Source organism: Bombus bifarius, unplaced genomic scaffold (assembly GCF_011952205.1).
Source record: "Bombus bifarius isolate JDL3187 unplaced genomic scaffold, Bbif_JDL3187 scf7180000008148, whole genome shotgun sequence".
NCBI classification, from domain to species: Eukaryota; Metazoa; Arthropoda; class Insecta; order Hymenoptera; family Apidae; genus Bombus; species Bombus bifarius.
The window spans coordinates 954,491-981,146 of NW_022884475.1; the positions used below are offsets into that span (position 1 = coordinate 954,491).

Sequence of the window (26,656 nt, forward strand, 5' to 3'; positions counted from 1 at the left end):
TGTATACAATTATAATTAATATACATTCACACATATGCTGTTTATAGACAATGTATGTATAAAAGTAATATGTAGTAAAATTAATTAAAAACTAATTTTTTTTCTACACAAAAGTATGTATTATTTTTTTACACTAATTTATATGCAATATTGTTTGAAACTCTAATTCATATTTCAAGAGAAATTCTAATCCTACTTTTAATCTTTGAATCATATAAAAAAATATATTTCTTATATATTATACAAAATTTGTTATATATCTTATATTTTAGAATAAATAAAATTTTAAAAATTAAAAATTAATAAACGTATTAAAAAATATTTGAAACATGTTATACGATAAAAAGAAATATGATCATTAAAATGTATATAAAAGATAGAATTTAATGAATTAACAAATAAATTTAGATCAAAGAGCTAGGACAATGCACAGAATACGGAAAATAAAGTATTATACGTTGTTCTTATAATTAAATTATATAATAGCGTGTTTAATCTCGTTTTCTAAAAATTTTATTCATGTAAGGCGCCTTAACAGTAATATAAAAAGGTACACTTTTTCCATTTATATTTTATGATAAAAATAAAAGTGCATATTGTTATTGGAACAAGTACATACAGTATTATGCTGGTAAATAATACAACTAATCGCATATAAGATTCACAGGTTTAACAAGTTGCATAGGAGTCTCACTATGGAGAGGTAAGATAAGAGAATTTTTACAACGAACCAATCATCGAAGAACCTATTCGGGCGTAAATTTTTGTCTCTCGAACGTGATTCTTATCAAATAATAAATACACGTTATAACAATGAAATTTGAATCGTAATGTGAATTAGTATTTATACTGAGCGACACAGACAGTCAATTATTTTTTACCTTTCCATATTGAGATATAAAAGTTTCTTGTAATAGCAAAGTTTATCGAGTCATTAATATAATCATCATTAATACCTTGACTGCCGATTGTGGAACCATAATGTATTTTTTCGTTACAAAGGAACCAACGATACACCTGTATATTATTGTTATATATTATAATACATTCGATGACATTGCGACAAGAGCTTTATATTGTAGCTCGAGCAAGCAACAATATAAATGACAAATCTCGATAAATCGACACTTGCTGCTTTACAGATCGAAGCCACTTACATTTAATTCGATACGAAATGTATCGAAAAGTAAGACATTGTTGTATGGCAGTCAATGTATTAATTGCAATTACATACGCTTCAAACGAATCTATGGAATCTATATTTATAGCGCATCGCAATCATAGCATCATAATCATAGTAAGTTTCGTAACATAATGGTACATGATTACATTACTTATAAAATCGATTACAAAACAGACACATTCATTTCAAGTCGATATCATATAATATAATAATATTCTGACTTGCAATAGGGAGAGAAAAAAATAATCGAATATATTCGTTAAATAAGTTCTTAACGTTTCGATAAGAATATAAATTCGATACTTAAATTTAATGGACAAATACAATTCTTTAACAGAAATATAAAAAAAGAAAGGAAAAACAAAGATTACTGTTGAAAGCAATTAAAGTATTCGTAAACATATTATAACATTAAAACTTTTAATATCAAATATAAATAATGCATTATTATGATAAAATACTCAAAAATAAGGTAATATATATTTTTTATGTACTAAATCTTATACTTTAATTTGCTTTTATATTTTGAAATTTGATACTGCACGAAAAATACAGTGTATAATAACTTATCTCTTAAAGAGTATTTTATTCCGTAGAAAATATAAGTTTATTTATACATATAACGTTTCATGAAGGTTTATCAAGATTAAAGAAAAAATAAATCTCGATCACGAGAAATTAACATACTTTACAATACTGATACGTGGTACTTATTTGAAAAATGATTAACAATACTCATTAAATTTACGATTCATAGAGATGCGTGTGACTATCTATCGTTTAAATTAGAGAATATATTGCCGAGATAAATGACATTTCAAGCAAATAAAGAACAGAAAGATAATAAAATGTATAATATGTGTGTTGCATGTGTGTTTAATAGAAAACAAGATGTTGAAACGCATAAAATTTCAAATAAAATTAATAAATTCGAAATTTTCGAAATATAATAAAAAAAATGTAAAATTAAAAAAAATATATATATATATAATATATAAAATTAATATTTACTATGATTTTGACAATTGCATTGTGCCGTTCGGAAAAGGAGTCTAATCTCTGTTGACTATGGACAGCTCGTATTATGGTAATTTCTTTTATACACATATTTTTTTAAAGTTCGCATTGTTCCACAAGTTTTTTTCGTTCAACGAACTTTCGCGAGACGCACGAAAAGTATAGAATTCGTTGGCCTTAGTCACTACGTTCCGTACAAAGATTTCATCGTAAACGGCTTTAAATTATTATTTACATTCACTAGCTCTCTTCGCTGACTAATTTTGATTTAGCCCTAGGACAGACTAGAAGGTGGATAAATCCTTATGTATAAATTATTAATTTTCGATGTACCGTTGTGAACTACTAATAAGATGTTTATAGCCTTGCACTGTAAGATACTCTTTACACAATATATAACTTTATTTTATAACTCCATTCGCTAAGAAACATTGTGTAACTGAGCTTAAAAAAGAAGCTATGTTTATAACGAATCTTTATAAAAAAAAATTATACATTTTAAAACGTAAAATAATTTAATCTTTTAAAATATAAAATTTATAACAATTTTCTAAATAATCTCGTAAACATTTATAAAATTGTACGTACGAAAATATACTCTTACAAGAAAACATTACATAAAGAAGGTTTCATATTTCTTTGCTTTCAATAAAAAACGATAAATAATATTCTACGTATTTATTTAAAAAACAATGAATAAAAGCTGCATTTAACTTTACCAAATATATAAAATTCTCGAAGTACATATCTTTTTACAAGTTTTACGCGTTAAAAAATTTACACAATTCTGAGCATCTTACAAATTACAATCATGTTTAACAATCTCTGTGTTCTTTTTTATTGTACGAAATACTACAACGATACGTCCTGGGCAGTCCTAGGGATAAATAAATTCGTAATTGACATAATCATTTTGCCATTCTGAAGCCTGCTCAGATTTAGATATGTAAAGAGAATGTACCGAACAGTAGTCACATAAGGATCGTTTAGTTTACGAATTAAAGAGTACCTATATTGTTTCATAGGTAACCGGAGAAATTTGAGCCTAATTTTATTTAACTTTAAATTTAGGTATATCCAAATAACAAGTAATCTTTAGTTTAGCAGTCTTTACACACATTCTTTTGTTTATGAAATTGACAACAAAAGCTAACAATAATGATAACACATTATGCAAGTACATGAAGGTTAAAAAGTGGAGCCTCATGAGTGTAGTCAAAAATAATAAGGCTAGCTTCTCTCTAAAGTAATTTCTTTTTCTGCTTATTAGTAAAAGTATGAAACTTTTTATTCACTATGATTAATACAATGTGTTTATATTAAAACATTTTTTTCTTCTCCTCCGTTTAAGTGAAAATACCAACAGATGAAATACGCGGTTGATAAATTTTGTCTCTTTTCTTTAGAGCGCCTGCAAACTTAACGTTCACATTCATGTATTCTTACAGCAATGGGATAGATGTCATTTAGGTCCATAGCGAAAATAAATAAAAGAAAATCTTCTTAAGCTAGTAGATAGCAGATTAGTTTTGTATTGTATACTTGTTAACTAGCCAGTGCATCTTGTATATATCCTGACTCTCTCATTAACCTTCCTGTCTATTTAGCACACTTTGCCACGCATTCTAAGGCATGAACTTTCTAGTGAGCTGGATAAAAGAGAGCATAGACCAGTGTGCCAGGTACTTTATGTGTTAACATTTTTCACTGTTGTAGCTAGATACAATATAATATTAGAAAGTATATTACTATTGTATTTAAAAAACTGTTCTTCCCTGCTCTTGATCTTACATTTTATTAAGATCCTTATTCCTCAGACCATAACTATAAAATCGTTTGCAAAACGTTCTGTATTAGAAAGCAAAAAATAAATTGAACTTCTTGAGTGGCTATGTCTGCATATACTAAATAATAAGTTAAGCCATCACACGAATAACTCTTACAAAATTTTTTCTTTATATAGAGTGAATAGTTTGTTATACAAAGATATTTTTAACAATATTTAATATTCCTTTGATTATTCTTATTGTAAAAACATTTAATAGAGAAACGAATAACTGCTAATTATTAAAAATATATTTAAAGTATACACACACACACAAATACTACTACAAATTTAAATAATTAAATTTCAGAGTACTCCAAATACTTATAATATTCATACAATACGTACTTCGATAATACCATAAGCCTTAGCGTTATTCGTGGATGGCTTAATAAGGATTCTGATATTACAACACATGCATACTGTTATTTGTATAGAACGCAGATTATAAATTTCTTTACTATGATCCACGTTTATACAAAACCCTACACGCACACCCATACTGTGCCAAGTTAGGGAGCCAGGTGTATGCACATCTGATACCACACTGGCTAAAGCACATGACGTTATTTGTTACTTTAATCAATGTTTAATTTTATCATTCGCCATATTTTTACTCATTATATTTCCATATTTTCCTCATTATATATCATTAGGTTCATTCTATCATACATCCGTCAACCTGTCATTGCATGCTGTATTGGTTGTACATATTCAGATAGTAAACTAACATAACACAAATTAAACCAAAAATTTTGCAGCCCTATGGTAATTTAGTTATTAAACAACAGAATATACTCTTGCAATTAACTTAACTTCCATAAGTTGCTTTATGACACTGAACACTATACTTGAACAAAGTGCTTGTTTTACTTTCAAAATAAAAACTTATCATCTAAGAGACATTACTATAAAAAGAAGCTATGCAAAAGTGCACATTTGTACACGTAATACAAAATAAACTATCATGACAATTGACTTACGCCTTTATCTTACATACGCGACCTTAAAAAAAAGGAGTAAAGAATGTACGTGAATAATTCTAAGAGAATATAATTCTAAAAAATAATGTACCATAGGGACACACTATTTTCGAGCTCCTCAGATAATAATAATTTCAATATTTTCAGCATATAAGTAATAATACAAAACAATACAAAATTGTAACAAGTGTTTCGTTCCAGTATGCAATCGAATAATTTAAGTGAAAGATCTAATGAAAAATTTATAAAGGGGTACCGATGTACATATCCAGGCACATGTACCCATTTTGTATCTGTATAATTTTGCTTTTTCCAACAATCAAATTTAATACTCTGACATTTGAATATTTATCCCTGTATACAAAACTAAAGTTGTTTAGCACATTTTAGCACTAAATTTAGAATACACAATTTTTATTAGTCTTTCTCCCTGTAGAACACAATGTTCATTCCTAAATGTCGTTTTTTTAGTTATCACAAATTATTGTTCCTCGTATTTATTATGGTTTGAAACATTAACGGAGCTCAGATGCTTTCAATATTTTGTATCAATGCAATTATAACTTTTTAATTACACATTCACGATGCCCGAACGTTGGGTCGCACTGAAAACAGGCTGCGTTTTCGGTAACTTTTCTTTGTTGGTATATGCTTTCATATCAAAGTAAACCACTTTCTACCCATGAGGTCATTCAAAAAAAATATATATATACCAATTGGGTTTGTGAACATTATTCTGTAAGGTAAAGAGCAGGACTATGGGTTTGGAGGAGGTGTAGTTGGTGTTGTATGCGAAGAGGGTGATGCACTGGCAACCATTGTTGGACTGGCTGGCTGTTGTAATGGCAGGAACGCTGATCCCAAGCTAGGTTTTAACTGGAATGCTACACACGGCTTTGGGCAATAGTCTAGTTTGCTCAAGTCTATCATGGGTCGCCTATACATACAAATATAATTGTTTCAATAATGCTAATATGTTAATATCCTTAAATAAAGAAGGGATGTAAATTTCAACTAACTAAACTTCAACCTTAGTGAACTTAAGTTATTTTTACGGACAATACGAATATTATACATATTTAATTTGATGTAAGACATAAAATCTGATAGGAGTTACAAATTAATTATCATAATAGATTTTCTATAAATTATCCTAATTAAAAAAAAAAAAACGTGCATGACAATTACCTGGCATCCTCTACAAATTTGAGATTGACTTTCTCACAGCCATCAGGTGGTTCTCTTGCAAGGAACCTATTAATGTGAGGAGAGGTGCCAAGGCGCCCTTCTCTATCTTGTTCGGGGGTTGAGCCACGACTTCCACCTTAAAGATAAATTAGAACATCAGAATTAATAACCATATAAAAACAGTAAGCAAACAACATTGTATATATCAATTGAAAAGTAAATATCTTTAATCCATGCTCTTAATAACTAAATTATATAATTCATGTATTTATAAACTCATTCATATAAAAAATAAAAAATAATATAAATGTGTAATAGCTTTGTACACTAAAACTACACTTCATTCCACTTTATTAACAGTAACATATCTGGATAGATTTGCGAAAGTTGTATAGATATTTTATATGATACTTGTGTATATATAATGTTAAGATTTAAGATACAATAGTCTCTGTGTGGAAATTATGTATTAAACATAATCGCTACAAAATTAATACATAACTTAATAAATCTAAAAATTACATATATGACCAATTATCATGCAATAACATACTTCAAATATCATAGTGCTTTAATAATTATTTTTAAACAAGAACAGTTAAGAAAAATATTGATTAAAAAGAAAATATATATATAATCCTATATAAAACAGAATACTACATGCAAGCATCAATGCAATAATAAGAAATACATTTTATTAAAGATAGATTCGTTTACCATATAATGTCATAATGTATTGTGAACATTTAATTTGGCATTATTATTCTATGAAAACACATCAAATTTTTGATCAGTATAAAACATTAATTAATTGTGTAAAATCAGAAAATAATTCCAGGTGTAATATTAATGGTAACTGATTTTGGCATTCTATAAAATATATATAACTCATGCATATACTTCAGACTTAAAATATTGTGTACGTATATATGTATATGTATATGTCGGGTTTATATTAGAATTAGAGTTAGGGGCGTGAAACGAATCTTCGTTCGGATTACACATTGTCGTTATGCAATAGAGAAGACATTGACTAGTGCAAATACGATTATTATAGAATTAGACAAGTAACCGTGGTAATTGGATACTCGAGAAACTAATGACAATGATCCTAGGTTCAATAACGGATCCGCGGTCAACGGGATGATGGATGAACATGCTCACAATATCTAAGTCGGACTCTTTGTTAAAACGTGGAATATCCACCGAGCGTACAGACACAAAGTAATTCACTAATACGACCTCACGAGAGAATGACTTTCTGTCACGATGATGCTGCGGAGGAAAGCTATGATGTCTAAGGACACGAGATCATCGGATTCGTCGAGGATAGCCTTCGTTCAGAAGGCGAGGGAAATTGGCATTGCTACTAATTGGTCAATCTCCATATCGGTGGTTAGAAAAAGATGCTAGCCGCCCTCGAGGGAAAGTTGCTGGTGGGAGACGCCGTTAGTTGAAAAATAGGTCTCTCCTATCTTCCCGTAGTTGGGACAAAGACTGTTTGTCTGTTTGAAGGACTTTAGGTAACTAGATCTTAGTGTTTATAACGGCCCTCGGGCTAGCTGATCACGTACTATAGAGACGCGTCGGCATCTGGTAACCATCATACCCGAAGAATAGGATCTGCGTGTGGCGAGCCATGGGACAGAAGCCGTTGGAATGTTTACTGTCGCGTGCCGCTACAAATATTTCTTTTAAGGAGAGCTAGAGAATTACTCCGTACCTTTGTTAGACAAAGCGTTCATCCCGTGACCGTGGTTACGTTCGGCGACTGGCTGTCGCCTCGAGCCCAAGCTCACTATCACAAATCTCGAACAAATACAATCGGGTCGAAAGACGACAATTGTTTAATTACGCCTATGATAGAATCTAGATTACGGTGTTAGGGGATTATCCCGAAGTTCCAAAGGGGAGGCTTCGATGTCCTTTCATCTCCGACATATACATATTTACGAAATAGTAAAAAATTTATAGATAGACGTATGAAATGTCAGTAACTATTTGAACAAGGGCATTCAAAAAAAAAAAAAGAGAAAAGAAAAAAGAAAAAACAAACATATTTGATTAAAAGGGATTTCATGAAAAATAAAGAGAATGTTTCCGCAAATATGCGCCAACCTTGTAAGAGATCGCTAGGCGGACGGGACGCATCCATAAGACCAGGAATCAGCGGAGACTCAGAATTCCTAGATGGAGGGCCTGTCTCAACAGGCACACACCATAGTTAGTCTGTTATTTATAGTGTTACCACTAACCAGAAATACTTCACACATACATATATGTCATCTCATTTAAAAAACAAAAACATGTAACTCTTTTTATATCTTTTAAATTACGAAAACACACTACTAGTATTATGAATACTAATAACAAACATCGCATATAATTATTAATCTGGTGGTGTTAAAGTTAACGTTCGGATTAGGTTCCTATAATTTTCAACATAAAACTTATAAAGTTCATATATATTTTCTAAAAACATTGACAACTACTTCATATATCTAAACACTATTAAATAATATGAAACAAAACATAAACTTACCTGAAGAATAAGAACTGGAGGGAAGGTCAGTAGCTGGCGTTTGTGTGTTCACACTACGAGTAGCCCTTAATAGGTCTGCTAATGGCGCACGATGACCTTCCGGTGTAATTTGTTCACGATACCGTGCATACTACAAGAATAATTAAATTATTGTAAATAAGTTATATATTGTCATAAGGAATTATGTTTATACATCATCATAAATATAAATAAACACGTGCTTTATCTTCCACTGGATGATCAGGGTCACTAGGGTTAGCTGCAGATTTGAGAACCAATCCTTCAATTTCTTGATTTAATCCTTCAATAGAAGAACGCATTGGAGGCCTCATTGGTTTCACAGGGATATTCATAGGACTTGCCTTTGTACTCAAACCAAATTGATTGTCTAGATATAATAATAAAATGTCAATCAATTCTAGAAACAAAGAGATTTGTTATGTAGAAATTTATTCTTAAATGAACTTACGTATAGACGTTTGTGAAGCAATACTGGGTAAAACTGTGTGATCTGCAGGAAAAGCTGGTGGTGGTCCACCTGGCATTATAAGTCCAAATGCTGCTGTTCGTTCTCTACTGCTGGTACCTTCTTTACCTGAACGTTGCAACCTATGTTATACATCTTTTGTTAGAACACATAGGTAAATGTCGTAGTAGTATGTTGTATGCAAATTACAATATGACATTTAAAACTCATCATTATTGTAAAATTTGTCATTATTATTTAAAAGATAAAAATAGAATAATTTCAATGATCTATACATACCGATGCCTAAAATACTTTTCTAGTTTTTCATCTGTAGTAGTTTGTTCTGTAGGATGACGGGTGTGTAATTTTCTTGGTTCATTGGACCATTCTTCTGTCTATAAAAACATAATTTTAATAGTTTGTAAATTATGCTGGCATGAAGCACACAAAATGTTATTACATTGTACAATAGAGTAAAATATTTATAAAACTAGAACAATCAAACATACAAATACACATATTTAAAATACAATAAAATTTACCTGTGTAGATTTATCAACCAATAGAAGACTAGAATGAATGTAATACGAATCACGAGGCCATTGTCCTTTCAAATAGATTGTATCTAGTGATGCTGTCCTTCGAATATTTTGGTTTCCACTTAAACTTTCGCTGCATCTTCCACTTAATGTTTTTGATTTTGCTGTTTATAGAAAAGATGTTAGATAAACATAACTTTTACAGTTAGAAGAAATCAAAGGTATATCACTGTTGTGTAAACATAAACCAGAACCGGACTATCAACAGTGTATTCGGTTACTGGATAAAATAAACAAAAATAAAAGCAAAATTTAAATAATGCAATAATAGGGTACAGGAGGAATGAGTTTTTTAACTGTTTATTGTGGAACCGATCTAAAGCTATGTATTCGGTTACCGAATCGATCAATTTGAAGAATTATAAATTTATGATAAAAAGAAAAAAAGGAGATTAATTTGCTTTTTAATCGTTATCACATGTTAATGACTGTATTATACATATAACTTAATATACCATATTTGTATATATATAACAAAACATTCATCATTGCTCAGTTCATCAATACATATCATTACTCATTAGACACAATTAAAATCATAATGCACAATTTACATTTACAAATATATTACATTGTTTTATAACTGTAAATCAATATAAAATTCAACGTGCTAATTTATAATTAACGAATGTGTAATTTAGAAAACGTTTAAAAATCATTGAATATTCTAGGATTATCATAAAAAATGATTACAGATTTAAGAAACATATATCAGAATCAAGATAATATAAATTTCTTCGTCACAATTACAATATTTACAACCGATTGTACGTATGACACGTACCTGACACGAACAAATTGTACCGAATCTCGTAAAAATAACATTAAAAATTGTTGCAATTAAGAAAAACAGAACAATACACTTGCAAATAGACGATCGATGAAAAATTGATGCATGGTACAATGACACAATAAACATTTATGTGTTGTAACATTGAAATAAAAGGAAACAAGAAATAAAAAGTATTGGTTTAATTGAGGGGGAATACATAGTTGAGAGGATATGAAAAACATAAAATGACAGACACAACAAAGTGTAGCGAGAGATAACAGTGTATAGTAAGTACGTGAGGATGTGGAGCAGTGAGCGTAAATACCTTTGTAAGAGAGGGAACCGGGGCTTCGTTGTCCCGAGGAAGAAGTCTCCGGCGAGATGCGGGCCCGCCACGCACTCGCGTTTGTTGGCGATACAGTGGGACTGTTGCTGTTGCTCTTCCTGAGACTGCTGCCTTGCCGGCCTTGTCGTAGCAGCGAGCTTACGGGTAGAGTCGCGCGCATTGGGCCTTGCTTCGATGTCGAGCATGGCGAGGACTTTCGCATTCGCTGTGATCCCGACATTTTGTCATATAGGCAGCTGGCACTCAGGCCGTCGATGCTGGTGTATCTGATGGTACACTGTATTTCGAATATGTTCTGCTAAGGACGGGGCGCCGCGGGCACCGTTCAGGGCACGAGGCCTCCGAGCACCCGCGACTTTGTCGCGCACACGCGGCGACAGCAGCGGTAGTGCCGACAGTACCGAAGACAGATTTTCAGAATCGTTTTACAATCTTCGGCTAATCGGTGGCGGGCGAGATCTCATCAACGATAGTAGCAGTAACGACGACAATGGCGCGACGAATTCACTAGCAACTACGACAGGAGCGGTGGTAGCGGCGGCGCGACGACAATGCCCTACGCGTCTTGTCATTTGCAATGTTCTGCTGCTGCCTCGGCACGCACGTCACGTGATCGCCCGTCCCGGCTGGTCATTGGTGCAACGCTAGCCCGTGGAGCGTCGTACTACGCTCACCCGTGGGGGCCGCGTTCCATTCACTACCACCGTAGCACCGTACCTAGCGTCCTATCGTTATCTCACTCTAACCTTCTTTGAGTCTCTCTGTCTTATTCGCGCTTGTGCAGTGGCACTCAAATTCGCCCTTTCCTCGATTGCTTTGATCTCTCGTCCAAAATCTTATTTACCGGTTGTTCTTGATATCCACGAATCACTTGTCTTTTAACTAACGTCGATTACCCTACCAATCCACCAAGAAATAGACACTAATCGTTTTATATTCGTCTATTTTACCAAGAAATCACCTCTGAATCAAAATGATGTTTTGGTGTTCATGTACGACGTGCGCAACTCTGCTTATATACACCTGCACGACACACGTACAGACTAGTATGTAGCGTTTTACGTTTCACGTTATGTACGTAATGGAGGAGCACAAGCCGATGAATAGCGTGTGTGAATAACTTTCGTGTACGGAGCACGTACTAGCACAGGCGTAGTATCCAAGCTTACGTTTTTCAGCTACGGCGCGTGCACGCTACATTCATTCGATACTCTCGCTAGGAGAAATCTCGAGATATAATCGTTTCAATTCGTTACTATCGAACCGATATTTACGCGCGAGCTTGATTTCAATGTTATTGATAATACCAAATTTTTATGATCTCTCTGGCTATAGAAATCTTATTTAAGTTACTTTTATAATGTCTTTTGTACAAAATTTTCGAGGGCAAACGAGATACTTTTCCTGTTGAATGATTCCGTATCTTCTATACAATTTTTTATAAAAATTAATGAGATAGAGAATATTGGTGCGTTAAAATTATTCTTCATTTTTAACAGTTGAATTTAAAAAATTATATTTCTTATGAATTAAGTTCGTATATTTATTTACAATATATTATACATTATACTATGCAGTTTCATTACATTGTTTTTTTAAGTGTTACTATTGATAACATATGACTAGATTAAATAATATCCAAGATTCCAAAACTATTAAACATCAGTCAAAACTTTTAGTATATTATTAAATGCGAAAATAAAAAGTAAATATTTTAAACATATTTTGACCTGGCATAAGGCTTCTTTCATGTGTTGCATCTGTAAATGTGAAAATAAAGGTAAAGCAAATGTGTATATGTACGTGCAGGCATTAACTTGTATATATTATTTATGTCTTGCACTTAAAACACAATAAGAACTATAAAATTATTATTTTGATATTTAACTTAGAAAGACAATAAAATTATGATTTAAATATATGTATAAGCATATTGAATCTATGATCCAACTTAAACTATTAAGCTTTAAGTCACTTGTCATATGTTGTCAGCATAAAAGTATTAAAATTAAAATTTTATGTTGTAACATGTATTTGCATGGAAATTTGTTTAATAAAGGCACTGCCATGCTTTTCGCTAAAGGCTAATGACATAATGTACTTATAATTAATTAGACCCTTCTATATGTATAAATATTCATACATATAAAATATGTATGCATATGTATACAATTTTTGTAAATAATGCTGAATCACTCTGCAAAATAGTTTTAGGAATGCTGTACATCAATTCCAAAAATAATTATGTCAAATTATAATATCTTATAATTCACAAAGAAATCTTGTATTATGATAGTATGCTAATGCTAATTGCAAAACAAAAAATATATTTAAATAATAATAAAAGAGTAAATATTTTGTACATTTTATGTATGCACCAATTGTTGGAAATTATGTACTTTGATTAACAGAATCTTAAAGCATTATTAAGGAAAACAGAATTACAAAATGATGTGAAAAATACAAGTATAATGATCAAATTGACAAACATGAAATAGTGAAATGTTATACATAATACAAATATTTATCTGTTATAACAATATTATTATTATATTAATTATACTAGTTTGTTTCTTAGTAACTGAACACAACGCTGACGTGTTTTAATTCATACATCAGTCCATCTTAGTCTATACATGTTATTACGTCTTTCTTTACTTATTAATAGTGACGAAAAGGACTGCAAAATATTAAACATAATAAATACGATATGAGCTAAAATAAGGTTAAATTTTAAGCTTTAAAGATTTTAAGCAAATAAGACTTCATGAACTTTTAGCTAAATCTTTTCTTTAGCATTTTTCTATCACTTTAATCACTTTTATTACAAATTTATTCAAAGTTCAAAATTTTAAGTACTGTTCAAATATTTTTGTGAGTAAAAAATTGTGTTGTGATATAAAAAAAATAGATACGCCAATTATTTGTAACAAGTATAATATCATGAAAGTGATATCATTTATAAATGTGTAAATTATTGCTAGTAATAATAGCAATAGCAATAATTTACATATATATAAATAAATTATATATATTCATAATTTTATATTTTATACAAAATTTAAGATAAGTTTATACAAATAAAATATATTGTTTCAATTTTTAATAATACTGGAAAAATATTGGCATGCATCTTAATTTCTTTTTATTTTCTTATCTACTTATAATACACTAATTATTTCTTATATGGATTCATAAAAAAACCATGTATTTCTAAATTAAAAGTTTTAATGAGTATGTAAATCAGAGTAGGAAATGCTTTGAATGATAATAAAAACTAAATGGATTGTAATGTTCATTGAGAATAATTAATAAATCTGTATAAAATAAATGAGTTAAATACTGTGTTAAACATACTAAATGTAACTGGTTCAAAATAATTTTTCATAATGATATTGCCTTTAAGACATTTTCATACAAAGCACTTACATATTTTTAAGTATAAAAGAATAACATGTAAATACTTTTCATTAATTTAATATTCACAAAATAAGATTTTACTCTTATTACAACAAACTAGAATGCCATAAAAAAAGACATATAGAATGTAAGACGGATTCAGTGGAAATGAAAGAAATATCATTTATAAATAAAAAAAAAAAAGAAATTAACGGGAAAGTTCCTTTGGTAAATTATATAAAAATATTTTTCGAATTTTTATCGAAGAAAATATTGGATATTAATTTTATTACATACTTTGATCTTATGATAAGCGTCGTCTTTGTTACTTGCTAAAAATAATTACAAAGTCATTTTTCACTAGTTGGGAAATTATTAGTTTTTGTTATTTTTCATTCAACACTAATGGCATTAATAAATATAAATGATCTGCTTTTTTAAACAGAATCAAATATAGGAGATAAAAGATGTCTATTCAAAAATTTCTATAATATCTCAAGTCTTGTGAATAAGCAGAATTCTTTCGTTTAATGTTTAAATTACTTTGCCGTAAATAAAATTCTTTAAATATTAATTTCAATAACCTACTATTACATTTATAAACATACATTTCTATGAAATAAATGGACTCTAATGATAACTGTTATGAATTTAGACTATGGCAGTGTAAAATATGTATTACAATATATCTCAACATCAATTAAGGTAAACATCAAAAACTAAAAAAAAAAAGAATCACATCTATTACTTTTTAGTTTAAAAAATTAAATTAGTAAACATGACACAAAACACTATAAATTGCATTATGCTAATCAAGTCTGTTTTATTCTAGGAAAACAACTTCCGTTGTAAAATCTAAAATAGAAATAAATTAATATTATTTTATACGAGTATTACACACATAGATTGATATGTAACACTTATATTATTAAATATCACCTATATATACATATATATATATATATAAATATATTTATACATATATATATATATATATATATATATATATATATATTTTATATCAAAGAAATTATTTTGATTGATCCAACTCTGTAACTTTAAAAAACAGTAGATGAAAAACTTAAGAAATGTAAACATTAAACTGATACATAAAATTATTAAAAAAAAAGTCTCTTAGAGAAGCAAATAATTTAAGCTATATTAAATATATATTTGGTATATGTCTGCGATGGATGAATTAGTTTTGTTGGACATACAACAAATTTGATACTTGAAACTCAACTGTTTTTACCAGTATCTATATTTCTTTATACAATCATTTCCCAAGTCTACAACTACTAAGTGATTGTCAGGTAGTACCGCAATACCTGAAGGACGTCGTAGTTTTGAACTATGCGAATCAATTTCAGTTAAAATATTACCTCCTCCTAACTTTAAAACTTGAATTATACTGCGACCTTTATCGGTGCGAGTTCCAAGTATTCTGCCTTCTGCATCAACAGCAAGGCCTCCATAAGTACCTCTTCCTGCAACATGCGATAGGTGTCAAATATGACAGTTAATTCATAAGAATGACATAGAATTATAATTTACCTTTGCCTTCTGAATAAATTTCCTCAGAAAAGTCTCCTTTAGCGGAAAATACTTGTATACGACTATCAGCAACTACAATTTCACCGTTAGGTCCAACAGTTACAGAAGTAATCAATTTGAATGTACTTCTTTTTCCAACCTATTAAATAATATTTAAAAAAATATATATGTATAGTATTGAGTATAATAAACACAGAGAAACATTAAAAGTAATAACGAATTTAAAGAACTAAATACTATCTAACCTGAAAGAGAATTTTGCCATCAGAATCAAATACAAAAACACAACTTTGACCATTATCTGCAACAAGTATATGACCATAACTTCTATCTACTGCAACATCAATGGGTTCCTACAGAACAAAATTAATAATATGATGAATAATTAAACAAGCAGCAGACTTCATAAAATACTTTAAAAATAGACAATACTAACTTGAAATGCATTATGGGAAAAAGATTTAATAGTGTCTCCTAGAGAACTCATTTCAGTTACTTTTCTCGTTCTCCAATTGACAACAACAATACCTTGTTGAGAAATACCAATTCCTGTACAACTACGTCCTTCAAGACCTTCGTTAGTTATATGCCTTTGAAACTCCAAATCACAATTGAGTACCTAAAAAATGTAACATTATCTATAATACAACTAGGATATTTATCATTCTAAATACATTATAACTTTAAATATACCTTTATACGTGAATTCCCAGTGTCTAAAATATATATCATGCCATCATCATCAACAGCAACTGCAACTGGTTGATGAAATTCGTCTTTCCCAATTCCTCGTCTTCCATATATTTTAATAGGTTCATTATGTTCAGTTGCATCAAAAAATAAAGGATAATCTTTAATAGGTCGCTCGAAAACTGACAACTTTAAGATATAGCGGCTTGCAGATGGGGGTCGGAACAATACTTCGTATGTACCATTTTCTAAATCTATAATTTCAGTATCAATATTGGAACTTTGGTTTTCTGAATGGATACTATCTGCTAAGGTTAATTCTGCAGCAATAAGATCTCCTCCAACATTTCTAGGATGTCCATGATAGTCAATAGTTTCTACTATTACAGCTGCTTGTAGTTTCGCTATGGCAGGGTCTTTTAACCGGGCTCTGCATAAGCCTGTTATAAAATATAAGTTACTGCTATAAGTAATAATTCTTTCTCATGAACTGTAAGTTAAAAATATAAAGCAATAACGCTTGCATAATAATTAATAACAAGTTTGAAGCAGGTACTTTACTGTATTATCAATCCTCAGGGTACCTGGCAATGTTGTACTAGAACGTACTCTTCCCAAGTTATTAAGAGCTTCCTCTAATTGAGAAAGAGCATTATTGTGATTAAATTCAAAAGTTATAAAAGCATTTTCTTTAGGTTCACTAAGTGCTGATGCCGCATCGAGTTGGTCAGATAAACTACCAATTCTTTGTGTAATATTTCGAACTTCAACCTTTAAGAATTATACACATCTTTATTATGTATGCAACATGAACTTAATAATGATACTATACCTGATATTGTAAGCCTTCACATTCTCGTTGCACTTTATTTTTTTCAGCTTCTATCAGAGCATGTTGTTCCTCTAACACATGTTTCTTATCTCTTGCAGCAGCAGTAACAGCTGCTTGTAATTCTGAACGTCTCCTTTCAATTTTTGATATAATTTCAGCAAATTCAGTATCTACAGCACTCAAACACCTCTCTGTTGAAGCTTCCAAACGTTGTAATTCTGTATTCACAGAATCTTGAGCTTGTGTTAACTAGAACAAGCAAAATACTATTTATAAATACAATAATATTCTATGGTTAATAAATCTCAATTCGTGAGAAAGATATATTATTACCTTGGATATACATTCATTAGCTTTATAGAGCAAGATCTCAGACATCCTCTTTATTGCAATACTAAATGGTATGATAGTATGTTCAGTACATCCTGGAGATGTTCCTGCATGATTACCACCTGTACATACTGTACAAAACACTGTATCACATGTTTCACAAAATAACAATTCTTGATTTATGTGGACTGAACATTTTGGAATAACCTGCAATATCAATGAAAATTTTACATAATATGCTCAGTAACATATAAAGCGAAGTTATATAAAAAATATTGTTTCAAACCTCCCGTCTTTGTCTGGACATGAGATCAAGTAATTGATTCACTAGGAAACTAGGTGGTAAAGCAGCTACTCCACCACGAGGAATTGTTATTAATTCTCTGCAAATAGGACATCGAAAGGCACCGGTCTCGCGAGTCTGAGACGCAGCAATTCTTGTTAAGCAATGTAAACATACCTGTAAGTATGAACAAACTAATATACTATCTCATTACATTAAAAGCTTACTATTTAATAAATATAAATGATATTAATACAACATTTACCGTGTGTGAACATGGTAATAATTTGGGAGTATGTTCTCCACCATCATAAACACAAAGACATGTGCCGCATGTTAAAAAACTTTCATTAAAATCTTCATAGTTTATACTAACTGTTTCCACGAGCATAGAGCTCATACTAACCATCCTCTCCCCTAGCCGTGTCCTGCAAAAAATTAAATATTTTTATTTACTTTATAGTAAATAAAAAAGCTTGTCCTTATAAAGAAATTTCAGATGCAATTTTAATATTTAAAATATATTTGAATAAAACATTATTCTTTATATACATATGTGATCTTGAAAAATATAAAGAAGATTAATAATATTATTGAAGAATACTGATTTATTCATTCATTAATATATCAGGCATTACAAATAATAAGAAATATGGGATATTATCGCTACAATGTATTTAAATATAAAAAGTTATTTAAATAATATAATAAATTCATATATATAAAGCAACTTTTTATATATATATAACAATTGATTTCAATACATGATACATATTTAAATGTTATGACAGTATCACTTTCTATCTGTTTATAATTCCTTAAAAATAAAAATTATATAGGGTGTCGGAAAAGTTTACCGATTTATCAATCGTGATCAAGTAGTGCATTTTGACATTCGCAGTCCGCTTTGGTCTTTTGACCATAGCAAGTGATTAAGTATAAAAGAAATTCCGTAATATCGAGAGTATTAAAACAAATTATTCGTAAAAACATTTGTTTAATAATAAACTCACTGTATAGCTAAACGCAGTGCCTCCATAATGGAGTTAGCCCTGTCGTTGCTTTAAGAAATATATACATCCGTTACATTACACACATTTTAGCGGGGTGTTGGTGCACGCTTAGAATATACTTCTTTTTTCTTATATAAATTTTTATTACCAGATGAACAGAACAACACAAACAGGTTCGTCAAATAACTTTCGTGTAAATCGCATCTTTTAATTCCACCATGCTAGCGACTTTAAATATCAAAATATGTGCACATATCAACAACAAAATATCGTGTTTTCAAGTGGTATCAAAGTAAGGAACTTTCTACGTGTAATTTTTTTTTATATCTACAATATTCTCAGGCAAAATGACACGATGCATTGTTCTTTGCTTTTTTAATTAGTATCTATTGCTTCGAATAAAACGCACGTTCGCGCAAAATGTTATCAATAAACATGACACTTCTTTCACAATTTCTTCATCGCAAAGGAGCCACAGGGTACAAAGCATATGCCGATGGGAACTCTTTGTCTATCTTTCTTTCGAAATACCTATTGTCCTCAAGATGGGAATTGTTACTAAGATGAATCTTTGTATTCTGAACAACTTGTTACAAATGTAATTTGTGAATGATATTAAAAACCAACTGCAAAGAACAATCTTGAACTCAACAATGTTGAAGTTTAAACTTATTTTTACTTCACTTTTGAAATTGTTTATTTTTGCAAATATTTGATGTCATTTTGAATGTTTGCCCTATTGTACGTCACTATCACTCGCAATATATTTGCCGAATCACATACGTGCCTAGTCCGTTCAAATGGCAGTAATAATACTGTCGAAATTCGTTGGTGTTCTGTCGCATTTTTCCAAACAAATACAAACACGGACAACAACGAACCGCATCAGCTGCGGAGCGCAGCGACTCACGTTTTACAGCTGCGCACGTTCTCGCCTGCATCCACAGCCGGCAGCACTACCAGGGACGAAATAATACGTATACTATGCGGGTGCCCGCGGCTGCGGCCTACCAACATGTCGTTTCTTTCTTTCGTCGTTTATGTTTCTGCGAGAATTCCTTCGGCCGATATACCACCATCTTCGTGAGACGTTTAAAAACTATAATTTCAAACGATTCGACGAAACGAATCGTATCACGATTTTCAACGATTTTCTATTTATAGCTGAATTGAATAGATAAATGGATTTTTACGAAGAATTTTTGTCGCGAATACTAGTGAATAGATAACACTGACAAATGCTTCATTTTTCGTGGGTGAATTTTTTAATACATTATAATCTACTTGGAACGATTAAGCGTAGCGTTTATGATGCACAAAATAGAAGTTGTTTTGTTCTGAAATAATATTCAATTCGAAGAGTTTGTTATACGCGTCATACGTCCCTGAGTATTGGCGTACCATCAAGCGTTTGCCACGAGAGCGAGAAGAAATATATAGGAGAAAGCGATGATAAAGAAAGAGAGATACACGCGTCTGCTGAAGGGTAAAGAGACGCACAACACCAACGGCGATACAAAGACGGAGAAATGCCTGGTATGCTTGTGCGAGGTACACGGCCACATAGATGGCTGAATTGTCTACTGCGCAGTCGCCCATTAAAAGGTGTAGCGTCTGATGTGTGTATGCTTTGCTTACTTACATGCACTTGCTACAGCCGGCCTCTCGGACAGCTGTGTGTTTCCTATAGTCACGAATTTCATGTTTTCAGAAACTCTCATCTATATGCAGCATTACATTCACCTTATAATATATTTAGAACCTGTTTCTTAAATTTTCACGATTTCAGTCATATGATAACTTCATCTGATTAAAAACTTCTTTTATTGAAAAATAAAATTTATTAAATGAGAGTCAGAAACTAAAACGGTAAAAAGGTAGATAAATTTTATCGTTCAAGTTCATTTGTATCGTTCTATTAATTTTTACGAAGAGGCTAAGAAAAATAAAATACGAAGAGAAGATATTTATGTAAGTTTGTTTCTTGAAAATTTTCTCATTTTACATCTTACAAAGATTGTCAACTTGTTTAAAACCAAAAATTAATATATATCATGTAGCGTTTCAAAAAGGACCATATTTTTATTTTACCATTTTTATCAACCCCTAAAATGCGAGTGACATACTATAATAGATACACATAAATTCTATAAAATTTTATTGTAGATGTTTACGCGTCTCTTAAGAAAGTTCGTCACATACTTACATGAATGGACAGCAGCTCATGAAGCTTCCTTTGATAAACTCAGATAAGTTATTTTTATACAAGCAATGTATTGGCGCGATATATTATTTATGGCGTCCTAAGGATCTTACACAGGCGTGATATGCACACTAATAAAGCACCATGATATAGCGATTCAAGTACGGCAGGATCTTCAATATCGTACGACTGTTTACAACAGCATTTCCTAGCAAGCTATATTCAAATGTTTAGTGTCTGATTTTTTATCACGAATAGAAGGTGCCGAGACATAATAAAACATTTATATATCCTTTTTAGTTTCAAAAGAATTGTACGATGTCAGGAGTTAAAGACGTGCACATTGATATCGATAAACATATGCGTTTGCAGATTTTATTTAATACTCGTTCTCACACTTTGTAAATGTAAACAATGAAATCGATGAATATAGATATAAATGCATCTCCGATACATGTCACGAGCCGAAACTGATTAGTGTCCAGTCACTTTTTGGCTAATAACGAATAGGCAACGTGACATAATAATTTTTATTAGTGTATCAACCTTCATCAATTTTCTGGTCAATGAATATCGCAATTTCGACAATCGTTTTGCGTATATACAAACTTTTGTCTTGTACACACTCGATACTTTAGCATTCGATTATTAAATTATCTTGTTAACAATGTCCGAACGGTTTGCAGTTGCTACAGAGCTTTTACGTGGCTAATTAATAAAAATGTCAGATCAACATTCATTATTTTTTCCCACTACAAACACCGAAGGTTTTGCCACTCTTAACACAATCCCCCGTGTACAGTTTCCATCGCGGTCATATTTCTTCTCTGCAAACTACTAGAATGACGTTCTTAAGACGAAAGACAAGGATGGCGATATCGATTTCAGACAATGTACGTTAAGCTCCAGCAGGTGGCACGGCCACCGGTCCTCGTCTTTCACGGCACTCTGTTTTTCTCACAAAATCACACGGACAGGCACAGGCAATGAGAAATTCGCGAGACACGAGAAACAGGGGATGAAAGCACACCCTCGAAACTGTCCTTGCTTGATGGCGCGTGCGCTCCGTGATTTAGGTCATACGTTTCATTACAGATAAACGCTAGTTATAGTACACGGTCCAGGGTTTTCTTTCTCACTCTATTAAATTATCATTGTTTTTCATCGAATTTCCTAACAAAATTATTGCATTTATTTTATTTATTTATTTATTTATTATTTAATTATTGCACTTATTTTAGGTCCGATGCATCTCGAGTATTGGCAATCTGTCATAGATTACACATGCTTTGTAAACATTGGCGAGGTCGGGGTAGCAGTGCGCATCCTTGGCCTCGATGTTGGCAATCTTTGAATAAGTGCTACCAGTGGTGTAGCCAGAGGGGTTCATAAAGGTATTGTGATCTCTGTTAGATTATAATCGCAAAGAACCTTTATTACTTCAATTAATTATGTTCTTACTTGATTAAATAATATCAATAAAACATTTTATATGTCGGTTATAAATGAAATGCATAATAATTTTGAATCTTATGCATATCTGAAATTTCCAAGGATGTACTACTACGTGCAGCATCCTTCTTAGTCCTGAAACGATTTTCGATGCACACAATTCGGACATGCGCCATTGAATTCAGGTTATTCGACGCTTGACCGAAATTGAGATTGAAGATTTCTTACTGCATTCTAATATCAAGAATACCTTTTATTCTTTCGCTCTCTACAATCATCGGTCACAATTTTTACGCGGAAATAAATTTCTAACTTTAATAAAGCTTTATCACTTCGTTTTCAAGGATTGAATATGCGTAAGTTCAAGATCTTTATTTTAATTCCTTAAAATTTAGCGAGTGCATGACCTTCTAAAGGAAGACTATACTTGTAATAGTGTGAAATAGAATAATAAAATATGAAACAAAAGTATGTATTACAAATCAAGATTTAAGATTTATCTTATAAGATTTATCCGGTATTTACGTATTAGATATGTATTGAGTGTCTATAATTAATTCTAACTGTGCTTATAACAAATCATGTATTTTCCCGTATAAATGTTATAGGCTTCCTAAATGTTCTATCTAATTCAACGAATTAGGTACGTGTGACATTAATTTGTGCATACGAGCCGCAAAATTAGTGTCATCTTAAAGTGCATTTGCATAAGCGTAGGACGCACTGCAGCGTATATACTTAACATAAATTACAGCTATCATGCAATGTGAAAAACATACAAGAAATGCAAATAGTATATTGGAAATGAAATTGAATAAAAGGAACAGAGCAACTGCTCGGTAAATTGTTACTTTGCTAACGCACGAATGCGATGTCTTCGTTTATTAAGACGGGGCACGTTTGTTTAGTCTCTCGCCCAGATTACGGTTTTGTTTTAAAAGTTCTTGGACTACCCTTCTTGCGTTAACATTTTCTCCTCTTATAAGTAACATTAAAGAAAGATATCACATTTATAATTAATTAAATGATTTATTTCATAGTTGTATTCTTTGAGAAATCACAAAGTGCAAAGGTGTACATAATCCACCATGTAACATTCATTTAATTGTAATTTAATTAGATTCAATCATCTCCCTATCTAATTCTTATTTTCTATGTGATCTTTGATCCAATCAATATAACTGTAGACACGGGTGAAGACATCCGGTCGACCTCTTGCACATGGTATTCCCCAGGATACAACTCCAATTTGTTCATTGTCGGCAACTAAGGGGCCACCGGAATCACCCTGTTTGAAAATAAATAATTCAATATATATAGTTTATTAGAAAAAAAGAGAGAACAATATCTCATCCTTAACTATAATAATAGAATAAACTAATGTTTGCATGCTGCAAATATATATAAGTATATTGATAAGTGTGCATCATATTGTAAATCATAATACTAACGTAAGAGCTTGATACTTCATTTATTGACACAAACATTCGATCTAACTAACAACAAGAAGGTTGGAATTTCCTCCGCGTACTTCGAGCAATTCTTTTCGAACTAGGTGAGAGAAACTTAATAGTAGCTTAAATGTTCGTTGTTACACTCTCGACGACACGGTTTTCGCGACAAATAAGAAAAAAAAGTGCTGCTTTAATTGAGGGATCCTTTGACATGAAAGGGCTCTCTTCTCGAGTACTAGACGTAATGCACTTACGTGACAAGCGCCTTCACCTCTCTTGTTAAGTGTGCAGATATTGTCGTTGGTGACACGGAAGCTGGCGTTTAAACATTGTTTTTGATCGATTACACTTAGCTGTATGTAATATAGATCGTTCGGCGTTTGTCCGGGATACTTTAATCATTTGTACGTAATTGGTACCGCATTCACAATCATTCAAGTATAATGAAAAAAAAAATTAACGAATATAATTGTTTTGATAAAGGAAAGATGCTAAAATTATAATTCACAATAGTTGGTACTTACGCTAGTAGTTCCCCAACCAGATAATACAGCGGGATAATCTATTTTGCCGAAGTTTTCATTAGGTAACGCGATGGGCTTCACTTTGTCTCCGAAAACGATACCCTTGTCCACTTTGATCAGTCCGATATCATTTCTAATCAATATAGAACTGTATTTTGGATGGCTAATTATTTTTTCAGATTGATATACGTCGCCACCTTTGTTTAAAGTATTGGAACCTAACACGACAGCTATGGACGTATCGTTGAAACTAAAACGATAGGTTGTAGGGTATAAGCAGTGAAAGAGAGAGGTATCTAGTTTTTTCTGCAGAAATTAAATTAATATCTACCTTGATAAACAATGAGCAGCTGTCAGTACCCATCTCTCGTTCAGTACAGATCCTCCGCAAAAATGACGATTTTTGTAACGTAATGAGGCTTGATACGGATATTGTCCGTCCTCTGCTACAGAACCGCCGACGATTTTTGGAACTTCATTTATACTTGCGCCTATATTTAATAATCTTATATAGTAATACATCTCACTAGTTTTTAAATTTAATTTACAGTTTCAAGCCGTTGTATTTTGAAAGTTCAATTACGAATAAATGATAATTTTTCTAAATAGAATATTACCTGATGCTTCAAGTATTGCTATAATGGCGAAGATATAAAGAAACAAAAACATTTTAAGACACTTGTTTTTTTGTTGTTGTAACGAATAAGCTATCAATCTGGTATACTGGACACATTTCAGGAGTATTTATACCAAGTATGTTTTTAATGACCGTGGGAATTAAAGACACACCTGGCCAGTATTTAAATTTAGGTCAGATATTACCTACAAAAAAAGCTTATTCGAATGTATCTCACGTATGTTGCGATAAAACCGAAGAAAACTCGTGACCGACCGGGTACCGCTACCACTTAAGAGGAGAACAGTCATAAACTAGCAATTCTAGTCAAAATCTATTCTTTTATCTCTCGATAGGGGTTTTCCGACCATGGGCCAACATAGGAAAATATTTGTAATAGGTGACATTTCTATCTTATTTTTGTCTTGTTTCACTTTCACCAATCTTATTTTTGTTTTATATTCAGCTCCTTTAAGAATTACAAATGAAATAGCTTTTAAAGTATATTTTAATTTGTTTACTTTTATGAGATGAAATTTTAGTTCATTAGAAGTTAAGATATATTTTCTTCTTTAACGATATCGCGCCTGCTCCACTATATTCTTTAAAGAGTTAAAAGATGGTAACAAATCAGTTTTGCCATAAAAGAAGTTCAGTTACAACTTGTAGTAACGATTACATATTTGGTTTGCCCGATTCATGTTTCTTTGTCGATCAGTGACTCAAAGAGGATTATCCGAGAGCCTTATTAAACGAGCGCGCAGGACAATTTAAAAAGGCATAAAGCTGCACAATTTATTCCATTATGACATGACTCACCCTGATTATGTTCCATTCAAGACGGTGGCTGGGTGATTGGCCTCATTCAAATTGTATGGTAGTGGTAAAGATCTAATTCTGTCGTCATACACGAACGCACTGTGTACTCAAATTAAATTCATATTGCTTTTAAATACCGCTATATTACATTGGAGCAATAATGCCCATAGAGGCGCATACGTAAACAGAAACTATTTCATTAGTAAACAGAACATATTTCTAATAACTTGAGTGGAGATGTACATATGATTTCAGATGATTTACTTCGATGATTTCAGCTATTAGGTGTGGTTTAAAAAGATGTTGGATGAGTTGTGAAATGGATAAGGAGTAAGGATGTTTTAACGCAATGGAATATGAGAACATGAGAATAAAGAGAACATCAAAGACGTACAACTTGAACTTCCTTTATTTAAATGAATCAGAGGTAATATGAACCGTCGATGTAACGTTGCTTGTACAAAAATCAAACTCAACTTCATTCTGCATTGCCTGCTTTTAATTCTTGAATACTATCAACGCAATTATCTGAGAAGTGCGAGCTATTGCGTGTTATTCTAATT

At 31.4% G+C, this 26,656-nt stretch overlaps 2 protein-coding genes across 7 annotated transcripts; both read right to left on the bottom strand.

The window, feature by feature from the left end:
- Positions 1-495: 495 nt before the first annotated feature.
- On the bottom strand, positions 496-12,125 carry LOC117208629 (protein FAM117B-like). 2 transcript variants are annotated; one of them, XM_033449886.1, is made up of 9 exons: positions 10,904-12,125; positions 9,750-9,910; positions 9,505-9,602; positions 9,208-9,347; positions 8,960-9,126; positions 8,739-8,868; positions 8,315-8,395; positions 6,197-6,332; positions 496-5,945 (listed from the first exon to the last, which is right to left on the bottom strand). In XM_033449886.1, exons 1-9 carry the CDS (start codon positions 11,142-11,144, stop codon positions 5,765-5,767), a joined length of 1,335 nt encoding a protein of 444 aa, XP_033305777.1. In that variant the 5' UTR covers positions 11,145-12,125; the 3' UTR covers positions 496-5,764. The 2 variants fall into 2 exon arrangements, with proteins under 2 accessions (XP_033305777.1, XP_033305778.1); XM_033449887.1 differs by lacking the exon at positions 8,315-8,395.
- Positions 12,126-15,561: 3,436 nt separating this feature from the next.
- LOC117208655 (tripartite motif-containing protein 2-like) lies at positions 15,562-25,526 on the bottom strand. Of its 5 annotated transcripts, XM_033449935.1 has the most exons (15): positions 25,276-25,526; positions 24,990-25,149; positions 24,659-24,908; positions 24,389-24,526; positions 23,835-23,968; positions 18,278-18,443; positions 18,016-18,189; positions 17,733-17,936; positions 17,400-17,648; positions 17,152-17,338; positions 16,571-17,007; positions 16,314-16,496; positions 16,123-16,230; positions 15,878-16,016; positions 15,562-15,810 (listed from the first exon to the last, which is right to left on the bottom strand). In XM_033449935.1, exons 1-15 carry the CDS (start codon positions 25,325-25,327, stop codon positions 15,572-15,574), a joined length of 2,820 nt encoding a protein of 939 aa, XP_033305826.1. In that variant the 5' UTR covers positions 25,328-25,526; the 3' UTR covers positions 15,562-15,571. The 5 variants fall into 5 exon arrangements, with proteins under 5 accessions (XP_033305826.1, XP_033305823.1, XP_033305825.1 ...); XM_033449932.1 differs by lacking the exons at positions 23,835-23,968; positions 24,389-24,526; positions 24,659-24,908; positions 24,990-25,149; positions 25,276-25,526 and adding exons at positions 20,668-20,709; positions 21,232-22,232 and having other exon boundaries at positions 18,278-18,440; XM_033449934.1 differs by lacking the exons at positions 23,835-23,968; positions 24,389-24,526; positions 24,659-24,908; positions 24,990-25,149; positions 25,276-25,526 and adding an exon at positions 21,232-22,231 and having other exon boundaries at positions 18,278-18,440.
- Between the last annotated feature and the right edge of the window lie 1,130 nt (positions 25,527-26,656).